The sequence below is a fragment of the Ruditapes philippinarum genome, unplaced genomic scaffold (assembly GCF_026571515.1).
Source record: "Ruditapes philippinarum isolate M1 unplaced genomic scaffold, ASM2657151v2 ctg3131_1_1_1_1, whole genome shotgun sequence".
Lineage (NCBI taxonomy): Eukaryota > Metazoa > Mollusca > Bivalvia > Venerida > Veneridae > Ruditapes > Ruditapes philippinarum.
This window is the reverse complement of record NW_026864605.1, coordinates 68324-80266: the sequence shown is the minus strand read 5'-3', so window position 1 is coordinate 80266 and position 11943 is coordinate 68324. Positions and strand designations below refer to the sequence as shown.

At 28.3% G+C, this 11943-nt stretch overlaps 1 protein-coding gene across 3 annotated transcripts; it reads left to right on the top strand.

Annotated features, from left to right (window-relative positions):
* The first annotated feature begins 1826 nt into the window (after positions 1-1826).
* LOC132726245 (uncharacterized) lies at positions 1827-10655 on the top strand. Of its 3 annotated transcripts, none has more exons than XM_060711522.1 (5): positions 1827-2154; positions 8503-8681; positions 9077-9174; positions 9597-9686; positions 10400-10655. In XM_060711522.1, the coding sequence occupies exons 2-5, from the start codon at positions 8512-8514 to the stop codon at positions 10450-10452; spliced, it is 411 nt and encodes a 136-aa protein (XP_060567505.1). In that variant the 5' UTR covers positions 1827-2154; positions 8503-8511; the 3' UTR covers positions 10453-10655. The 3 variants fall into 3 exon arrangements, with proteins under 3 accessions (XP_060567505.1, XP_060567504.1, XP_060567503.1); XM_060711521.1 differs by lacking the exon at positions 1827-2154 and adding an exon at positions 7603-8230; XM_060711520.1 differs by lacking the exon at positions 1827-2154 and having other exon boundaries at positions 7606-8681; positions 10400-10653.
* Positions 10656-11943: the final 1288 nt, after the last annotated feature.

Below are 11943 nucleotides of genomic sequence, written 5' to 3'. Positions count from 1 at the left end.
CTAAAATATATAAGTAAAATGTAACATCATAAAACGTGTTTCACATATATATCACAATAATAATGGTTTTGAGATATTTTAAAAATCAAATTAACTAATCTTATGGTTTTCTTTGCCAATAAACTGGTATATAATCGTATAGCAAATACAGTCATAGAAAATAGAAATCTCGATATTGAAAGGCGTTGGTGTTACTTAATATGTGACAATTACTTTATAGTCACACATTTTCTGGTTTTCATTGGCCAGAGACTACCGTTAATATTGTAATAAGAAACGAAAGTCTGGATATTGAATGGCTTTTGTGCGTGACAATTATTTTAAGATATAACATAAAACTGATGTCAAAGCAAGTTCAAACAATAGGAAAATTTAATGTAAGTGTTTAAGCTCACGTTGAAATAACTGGCATTTAAACAGATGATACTAAATGGTGTTGCCAATTTTGGCCATGTAACGTTTTTCTATGTGGTTAACTGCCTTGTACTTTAAGGAATTTCTAGCAAAATTACTTAGACGTATATATCTATTTTCTCAAATTTTCTATATTGTCATAAAATTTGAAGGTATGAACGTGGAAACATTTTCCTTTTAAAATATTATTAAGCCTTTAAACATACGTCCATATCTTAATTTGTCAGCGAGCCTTACTATACGAAAAACCGTTAAAATGGCAACGGAAATGATATTCTGTTGATTTTCATTTGATAAAATAAAAGAAGCAATTAATATTCCAGAACAGTTAAACGGTAATAAAGTAAGAAAACTATTATACAAACATTAAAATTCTTGTTTTCCTCAAATCTGATAATAAAAGTCGGTTTGCAGAGATAATTTAATTGCTAACTTTGAAGATAAATGGCAATCGTAGAAACAAATCCTATCCATTAAGATATCGGTTTTACATAACGATAACGATAATCAAAATCTATAAGCGTGCATATACCCCTTGATGAACTTATAAAAAGAATGATACACAAATATAATGTATATGTATATAACTATATAGTTTTTGAAACATTCTACCACGTAAGAATATGTCAATGCTTTTTTTGTCTGCATTTTTGGTCCTGACACATACATTTATATTTGTTTTACTTTCTCTTATCACTTAACAACTTATCAACTAAGAATGATAAATCGTAAATGTCAAGTCATGTAATCATCCGGCTTAATACTAGAGATAATTGTCAGGTTCAAAAACAGCTATCTGTAAATTTTGCTGTAAGAAAACTTATCATTGCCAAGACAGTTCTTGCTCTATCAACAGAAGTTCCTTATCAGAAATAAAAATGAACAATTAGATTCATAAAGCTTAGTATGAGTCACTGGTGTACACAAATTTAAATTTTTTTCATTTGATTTTTGTCTTAAAATGTGCTAACTATGAGGAAATGATTTTTTATCTTTTATTTTATTCTATCACTGTAGATATGTGACATTTATCGTAGCAAGCTACGTATATTTATTCAAACTGTATGGCAGTTAACTCCAAACTCGAACAAGTGGTACACATAAACGCTTTTCTAAAGCATGCATCTCATATCCAAGAAAACCAAATTTATTTAAAAAAGGAATTCATTTGAAGTTGCTTTATTTTAATGCAATCTTACCATTAAATGTGTCTTAGTATGACACTTTTTAATATCCAAATAGTCCGTTATTTGAGATTTTCAGCATAAAACAAATACATGTGAAAAGGAGTGAATTGACGGCTTGTTTTCATTTCTAATATGGACTTTCTTAAAATAGTTACTAATATTCTAACTAACATTTTTCCCGACACGTTATATATTGATTCTAAATGTGATGACAACTCATGTTATATCAATTATTTAACTAACTGCTCAATGAAAACTAAATTTTACAAATGACAATGCAAGCATAAATCATTGTGTCATTTATAACATTTAACACATTCTCATTTGCCTAAATTGTAACGCTAAACTAAATGTACTATTGTGCTTTATTATATACTATCGTATCGTCTTTACTTCACATGACATAAAACAGGTTGACATATACTTTGTTTAGAGATAGACGTTTAAAACAACGCCTTTGGTGTTTAATTGTGTAACTTCATTATGCTATAATTAGCTCCAAGGATATTTACAGTTTTTAGGATAAAATAGTTTTGGATTTGTTAAATATACGGTTTGTTTTTAAAACTATTAGAAAGTAAAAAAAATCGAACAAAACCCTTTTACATTGTTTCAATTACATTAATTTCCTCTCTACATGTATATATAGCTAACTAAATGTATGATAAAGAGAGCAAATTAATGTAATTAAAACAATGTTAAGATGTTTTGTTCAATATTTGTTTTTTAATATATATATATTTGATTTAGGGTTATTATAAGCTTTATATATCGATAGCGTAATTTATATGAGGTTAATTTAAGAACATAAGTTGCTTACCATCTGTTTTCTTGTAACGTTTATTGAAGGTATAAAAACATTTCAAATTGGTTATCTTTTAAACCTTTGTAGATTACATCTTACAAAATCATTTTCTTGTTGATGTGTCAATGACGTTTTGTTGAAGCGGCTTGATTGATATGCGTTAAACTAATATATTTGGTCGTTTTTACATATTAAACAAACCTTTTATGAAAATTAGGCTTTGATCACATATTGGCCAAACAGACTTAAGAAACTTTCAAATAAATAGAAATACCATTATGATATACTACTCAAAATATATATTTCAAGAGTGTGTTGTGACGTTTTGTGTAACCAAATTGAATTTTGTCATTTCAACATAATTGCTGATTTAAAGTGAACATATTCTAATTCCTTTTTGCCATTCTAAAATAACGTTCACTGATAAAATATAACACATTCACAAATGTTTTTGTTGTACAAAATTATAAAAACTTCAAAAAATGTAAATTTATTCTGGACCGAAATTGTTAGGCATTAAATAAACAATTAATCAACAATCAAAAGGGAAAGAACAAGCCGAGTAACAAATACATGGAGTATGATTATCTTAAAATATATTCGATATTTTTGTATTATATTATGTAATTATTGTTTTCCTTTATAACAATGTATCTTTGAACGTAACGGCAGAAGATTTTAATGACTATGTAAAATAAAATATATTCAAATATTAAAACCAGCATTCAATATATAAACACTGCAATATAAAACAGTCGTAAAAACTTATGTTAAAAGCAATAAACATTTAAATTTATGCACTTTTATTATTTATGTATATTTTGACACATTTTGTTGTCCGTGTAATATTTAATAGGCCATCGTAATGATATGTTCATTTATAAAATTGAAACATGTATCACTACAGAAAGTATTTGATAAATTATATAATACGTTTAAGACCCGAAACACATGGTTTCTGCTCTATCAGTATATCAGTATATTAACCTAGTATTTATATACATGCTTTACTTACATAACGCTTTACATTTGTTATGTATGAAAATGTAGTTTAGTTGTTATTTTGACAATACATCTAAATCACGACAGTTATAGCGGTTAAATATGCAAATTGTATCATCCGTCAATCCAGTATTGTGTTTAGTAAAATAAATTAATTGAAACGATCATGATTCATTAAAATATGTATAAAGTTTAATATCATGATGAAAGTTCACTATCATTATATAGTCATTTTTATCTTTCGCGATGCAAAACGAATGCAACGAATTAATCCTTGGACAATAAGAAGCATACATCTAGAGTATAATCTTAAAAAAGCAGACCTCCAGATTCATGCATTGTTTTTCATCAAAAGTTCGAAAATGTATTGAAAAGGAAAATAGTGTATAGTTAACAAGTAGTAGTAAAGTAGTCTTCACATTGCAATCGGCAATTCCAAGCAAATTACCAAAACCGTTAACAGCATTGCAAAATTTGCCCTTACTGTGTTAGTCGCGCAGTAGAAATATGGTGATAAATACTGCAAAATCAGTCTTTTATAGCACGTAAGATGTTTATTATTACATGAATCTGGATTTCTACCTTTCTTAAATCTTAGTAAATTTTTAATTGTGATTTTCTTGATTTTGTTTTAGCTCATTTGGATGTTTGCCTCTTTAATTTTAAGGGTATATATCGATGCCTTGGTGCGAAAGGGTGGTAACTCAATATTTTGAAATTATTCAGGAGAGACAAAAAACTTATTTATTCTTTTATGTTCTAATAAAATACTTCTTTAATTTTGATTTTTGGCTTTCATTCATTTACTGATAAATAATTGATTGGAAAGGTTATTTTATTTTGTCAGCATAAAGAGATAATTGATAAAGTTTTAGTTACAACCCTTTCGCACCAAAAAAATAAAAAAAATCAAAAAATGATTTGGTGCGAAAGGGTTGTAACTAAATTTTTGCTTTAAATTCTGATAAATGTAATGGGTCAAATGAACAGATCCAAGCTTAGTTGTGTTTACTATGAACTAATTTAACATATGGCCTGGATATTTCAGTGAAAAACCTTCAAATTTTATGTTTTTAAAATAAAATTTCAGTCAAATGATTTTTTTTAAAAGAAATTCACTTTATATATAATATTTTTTTCCATGTGACACACAGTTCAGATTGTTAAACCCATCATAAGTACCAAATATGTTTGTTTTTGCAAGAATCAAAGTTCAAAATGTAAACTTACATAATGACAAAACCATCTAAGATGTTAATATAAGCCTTTAGAAAATGAGAACACTCTCATTTTATTTTACATCTATTCTATACATAGGTTTTTCTTAATTTGAAAACTTAGATAATTTCCAGGATGTGCTTTTGTGTACAAATTATATTATTTAAGCATTATCCAGGAACTCTTTACTATTAAACCAAAAGTATGAGAAAGATGATAATAGATGTTCTAAGCTTCTAAGCTCATGCTATTCTTACAACTCTTTACAGTCCCAAATTTCATTGTTTATTTTGATATAAATCAGTCAGTAATTAAATGAGAAAAAAATAAGGCCTGCAAATAATAAAAATTACAAAATGCAATCCTTCCACCCCAATAAAATTCACAGGTGTGCACACAAACGCACATACAGCTGAGGAAGAGATTAACATCTTTAAGAATGATTTTAAATAGCAGATAGAATATATCTGATAATTTACTTTTATCTAACAGAAAACAAAGGGTCAATAACATATTTTACTTAATATTCGAACACTACCCGCATTTTTTCCCTATTGAGCATAGAAGATCGAAAGTGTGTGTTATTATGCAATAAAATCACTGTTTGACATTCTATATTAAGACAAATGACGTAATCATTATACACGCAAAGTAACCACTAAAAATGTGACGCGCTGAAAATGAGTAAGGAAACAAATCAGGCGCAATTTAGCTATATATAAGGTACAGCATTAAAATTTTATTTGTTGATGTCGTGTTAGAATTAAAATAATATATCCAAATTGGTGATTTTATCACTTAATAAAATCACTGTTTGTTGATTGAATGTGCATCATTATATCACTCGGGCTACTCCCTCGTAATTCCACACATCCGACCTCCAAACAGTGATTTTATTGAGCGATAAAATCACAGTTTGGAATATATTATCTTAATTATCTACACATAAACACCTTTTATTTAAGAAAAAATATATCCCAAACTGTGATTTTATTGCTCAATAACATCACTGTTTGGAGTTCGGACGCGGATAATTATATATAATGATCAGCATCCGAATGACAAGCAATAAAATCACCGATTTGGATATATTATTTCGATTCTACCACGACATCAACAAACAGATGCTGCCGTACATGGTAATTAGCTAAATTGCGCCTGATTTGTTTCCGTACTTATTGTCAGCGCGTCACATCTTTAGTGGTTATGTCAAGTGTATAATGATTACGTCACATGTCTACATATAGAACGTCAAACAGTGATTTTATTGCATAATAACACACACTTTCGGTTTTTCTATGTTCAATAGGGAAAAATGTGGGTCGTGTTTGAATATATTGTAACACTTTTGTTTATACATATGTATATGTATCTAAACTTACTGTTTACAATGTGTTGTCAAAGAAAAATTTGTTCACATATCTAGTCAGACATTGTCTTGTAACGTAAATAAATTGTCGTACAATATAAATTTATACAATTTGTCTTTGACAAAACATGAAAATATTCCAATAGTAATACATGTAAGTTATAAAAGTAATTCATGTAAGTTTAAAACAAAATAAAGAATTGAGTGATAATTTATAATTTCTTTAAGTTATTTTAATATTTAGTAATTAAAAAAGCATCGAAACACGAGGCTGTCGGATTTGTTTGAGAGTATAAATCAGATTGCCTATTGTTTTGATGTTCTTTCTCTTTTGTATCTTAGGCAAAAAAAAACACATTCCCAGTCATCCAAGAAAAAAGTACCAAATGTATAAGCATCTGAATATGACTTTTCTTATTGTTATCTCCTTCCCTGTCGTCACAATATGTAAAAACCAGAAAAAATGAACCAGTTAACAAGCAAGCTCCAGACTGACAGTGAGTTAAAGCAATGTGCATGTATTGGTATGCAATTTAACTCTGACTTGTTTTCAAAAGTCTCCAAACTATGATACAATCATAATATAATGTATGACAATAATTATTTATAATAAATTTATTTTGAGTTACGGTAATTTCATTTTCGTAAAACCAAAATAAGTCAATTACTGTTACTTGCTATTTTGCAAACAATGCAACATTATACCAATGACAATTTTTATGTTGAAAAAAAATCACTATAATAGTACTGTTAGTAATGTACTATGATATTGTTTCTTTAACAAGCATTGGAATTGATTTATGTTTGAAAATATGTGTAAGTTATTCAAATTCTTGTATTATGTCTGAATGAAAGCTTACCAATTTATAATATAAATAACCAAAGGAATCAGAAGCTGAGACTGTTTAATAAAACTTGTCAGTTAGTTTGAAAGAAATAATCCACTAAATATTTCACATTATATGATATAAGATATTGAGATACAACTGTTTTGCACTAGGATTTATTCAAAATATTATCAAAAATGTTGGTGCGTAACGGTTGTTACTTAAGTTTTTTACAACCGTTTCGCCACCAACAAAATATGTCTGTTTGAGTTACAAACCTTTGGACCATATATACTTTTTTGGTAGTTTAATTTTAGCTTTCAAGTTCAATATTTTTACAACATGTGATATTGCTCCTACATTGAAAAATACCATAAAACCATTTTCGGTGAAATTATGAGTTACAACCCTTTCGCACCAAGGCATCGATATGTATAAATAGTTACTGCAAACAAGTCTTATAAAGCTGATTGTTTTAGAAAATAATTATAATAATTAATGTTATCTTAATAACTAAAGTAGACAGTATGAAAAGTATCAAAGCAGCGAATATATTTATCCAAAAATAGGCTCGAAAGCTCATATAATATAAGAATGAATTAATGAATTAAAGCACAGTTGTTAATTATTGCACGGTTACACTAAAAATAAATAAATAATCATGAATAATAATAACTTCTAATAATACACAGCATTTTTAAGTACTAGATTACCCTAACTATATCATTTTGATTGTGAACAGTAAAGCCTCGTGAATAATATTTTCAGTCGACAGTATTTACTATAATTGTAAATTATATGTTCTTCATGATTTCCTGACTACAATTGTAGGATTTACTTCAATTTTATAGGCTAAATCATTTTAAGCCATGACATATATAATGACCTAACTTAGAAGAACTATTAATCATACATCTCGTGAAAATAATCCTACAGGTATTTAAATGTTACAAGTGTTTTTTTCAATGTAAAGTGAATGGTCAACTGGTCTTATTAAAGTAGATTTGTCTAGGTCATAACGACTCTGAATGAAAAGAAGACTCACCACGGTTATAAGGATTATTCTCGGGTAAATCGCTAAAAAAGATAATTACCTTGTTAGGAGATACTGTATCAAAGGTTATCTATTCATCCGGTCAAAAAAACAGCGTGAATCCAAGGGGAAACGTTTAGATTAGTAGTCTATAAATTGAAGTATTCAGAGTGAAGGTGGGTTCATAAATCTTTTGGATATTTTAATAATCAACATCGGTAGTGCATGCTTTCGTAATATTGCAGACGACAATTCTTGTTGAAACTGAGTAAAGGAATAATGTTATCCTTGTGTGTGTATTCTAGATATAATTCAAAGAGAGGAAATAAATGAATCAATCTTGTGTGTTGTGAACAGAAAACTAATCATATTTTGGTGAGATATTTTCATGAAATTTTGACCTTGAAAAAACATTTAACGCAGATATGCTGTAATGAAGATGGTACAAGAAATAAGTTTAACTAACGATTTGGATAATTTATAATGAATTATGTTAGAAAAACTTTAAGTCAAAGAGTGTTTCATATTATCAATTTTGGAGAAATTGTTTAGATAATATCGTTTGGAATAATATCACACAAAGGAATATACTATTTGATAGAGTTCGACGTTACAAAATTTGAAACAAAACAACAATTTATTTAAAGATACACAAAATGGTGTCGATGGCGGTATGTCTGTTTGAAACTGTGGCAACAATAGAAACAATGTTTCAGGTGACTCAACAATATGCTTTATTATTGGATAAAACTGTGATAAATACAACCCCTGTAAATGACAAAACTGGGACAGACAAAAAGAATACAAGCGGAGGAATGCACCGAGCGTAAGTATAGAATTTTTATATGATGTGAAAATTATCTTATCTTCTACAAACTGTTTTAAACAAATATGAATTTATTTATTTTATATGCATTGAATCATGTTTTTTACATGCTGCATATATATATAAAAAGATAATTATATTTCCGCATAATGAGAACTAAGCAGAATGATACAGTTTAACTTCGCAAACCTTTTGAGTAAAACATAACAAAAACAAAATGAAAGAAAAAAAAAGAAACAACAACAAAAAAAACAACAGAATATGAACACTGCCTGTACACCAAAGGACAGATTTTCGTCGTTAATAATGATTTTTTAAAAACTACTCGAAATGTTGCTTAATACAGCATCAATTGATGTCATCATGTACTTAACAAGTCATTGTTATCCTTTCAGACCCATTCATCACTATGCAAGACATGGTTTGTGCCGAACTTTCAATGGGAAGAAAAAACTGTACAAAGCTTTAAAGTTTAAATTTTGTCGCACAAAAAGTACGTTTTTATGATTGCAGTTTAAAAACCGTTTTTACAACAATATTTCTATTAAGCGCTTACTTTACCGATGCAACAAACATAACTGTGTCATTGCCAAATTATAATTATTCAATTTCACAAAAAAAATCAGATATCCAGGTCTGGAACCTAAATTACAGTTGAAAGTAAATATCTTGAGGATGTTTTTGAACAAGATCAGCAATATTAATAACAATTCACAAACTTTGTATTTCATGGCATACTTACCTTAAATAGTTTCAAAGGTTTTGAAAGGTTTTGCATTTACAGATATCTTGATGACAAAGCTATTTCTTCCAGCTTCCCTTTTTATTAAAATTAAATATTCATACGCGGCCTTGTTTGTTAAGTAATACAAAAGTCAATTAATTCAATTAATTCCTTTACCTTTTTCAATTCAGTATCATACACGGCAAGTTTCGTGATTGAATTATGTAGACGCCGAGATGGAATGCTTGACGAATTAGTCAGAGAATTATTCGACGTAGATGGTAATATCATTTTTCAGATTTGTTTCTTGTTTCGTAGTTAATTATGTTGTTTACTTTCGTAAAATAATTCATGGTTTTTTTTAATATTCGACTTAATTAAATTCTGATCCGGTCCTGCAACATAACTGACTGATAAAATAATATTTCAACTGTATCTGTCTTATTGGTTATGCCTTCTTTCATTTACATAATATTTTATAATACTGCACGTTTGTAACGTCGCTTTTTATTGGATTATCATGACGTTTATATAGTTTTGGATACACGGCTGCTGTCGATACATAAAAAAATCTTACTTTTTTCTCTAAAAAATAATGCTTGCTGTATTATAAATTCGTTATAAAGATTGTTGACAGGTTATATAGCCCTATATAAACGGCTGTTTGCCTAACGTCTCGGGTTATTTTCACAAATAGCCGTTTATATAAGGCCATATAACCTGTCAACGATCTTTATAACTAATAAAATAAACTAAAATGTAATGTGTTGAAATGATATACACAACTGTGATAAATCATACGATATTTTGGAACTTACTTATTGGCATGAATCGAATGAATTGTAGCATGAAGAAGACCAAGCGAGATATTATCCGAACAATTTTTAAAACTTATATCAAGGAATTTTGCTGAAGAAATAAATCTTTGTACCGTTTGGCGACTGAAATCACTAACTTGTACTCATTTGTAATTTAATTTCGTATATCTTTTCAGGGGATGGCTACGTCACCCATTATGAAAAACAATTATATGATGCTGTTAAATGACGGGGTCAAAGTTGACACGAGAAAATGACTGATAAGACTGCTTAATATCTAACATGAATAATCAAGTGGATAAACAAGTTTGATTCATCGTTTCATTTTGTTATATTCCCATGCTGAACATTTATCACAATAAATCAGAATTATACTTATGTACTATGTCGGATGGTGAATCTTAAACATTTAGTTAAAACACTGGAAAAAGAAATATTAATATAAATCAAAATAATGACGTACAATGATTTTATACTGTACATGTATGCTATGTTTTTCGTTAATCTTCAAAATCGAATATCATATAACATTAAGATGTCTATTGATCAACATGAAAAAAATTGATAAAACAGCTGGCTAGGATGCATCAAATAAATGATAATCTCACATTTAAAGTTAAATGGTTTTTTTCTATTACTTATCTAAGTTTACAAATTCTGTTCTAATGGTATTCATTAGTATGAAATCAATTAAATAACAAGAAACAAACCTTTTTAATTTAAATGTATTTGTTAAAGTTTAATTTGCATTTGTCTGTTTTCATGGATTTTAAGTTAAGACACAGTTATGATTGTAAATGTAACATGCGACTTTCCAGTTCCCTGGTAAAAGGAAGCAACAGGTGCCACTTCGTATATGATTTCATACACGAGCTAATTGAAAGGTAATGTGTTGTAACAAAATGACATTTCAAAATTACAAATGCATTCATAAAATTATACGTTCAACTAAATTTGTTATACTAAATTTAAAAGTCCGTAAGTTAAGTACAAACTTTAAATTGATAAGTTGTACACTTGAATGTCAGCGAAATGCAAAAAAAGAAAGAAATATTTATTATATTAAGTAAATCAAGAATCGTTTAGAACCTGAATTAATGAAATACATAAGTCCCCAGAAAACAATCAAAAATGATAAAATTGCTAGAGTTTGATATTAGCCTGAACATTCTATTTCATTAAATATCTTTAATAATATATCAACAAATTGCTCCTCTTCATTTGATGAGGGCGAGAAACGGTAATTATTGCCAAGAAAATTGTCATCAGCCTAAAATCCGCAATACAATATCTTACACATAGCTTGAACTTCCGAAGCTGCGAAAGAGATAGAATCGTACAAGATATATTTATGCTATTAACATATGACTGTATTTTTTGTGGAATACTGTGGAATATGAACTATTTGAAGGAGTTCTCTTTAGCGGTCCATGTATCCTCACCTCATTATTTGATCAAATCAGATGATGATAGACGCTTATATTCAGGGAGTAATTTACACAATAACCGTTTGTTCTAAGATTCTGCAGAAAAAAGAACATGATGTACTCTTAAGTACACTTGAGTTCATATAATGTCAAACCAACTTAACCTTTGCATAAACATTTTGAAATCAAAAGTGTAAATCAGTAAATTAACAGCATATGGAATTTGTTTTCAAGATATAAATGCTTGATAATTTGTCTATTTATTGAAATGCAAAAGAGCCAAGGACAATGAG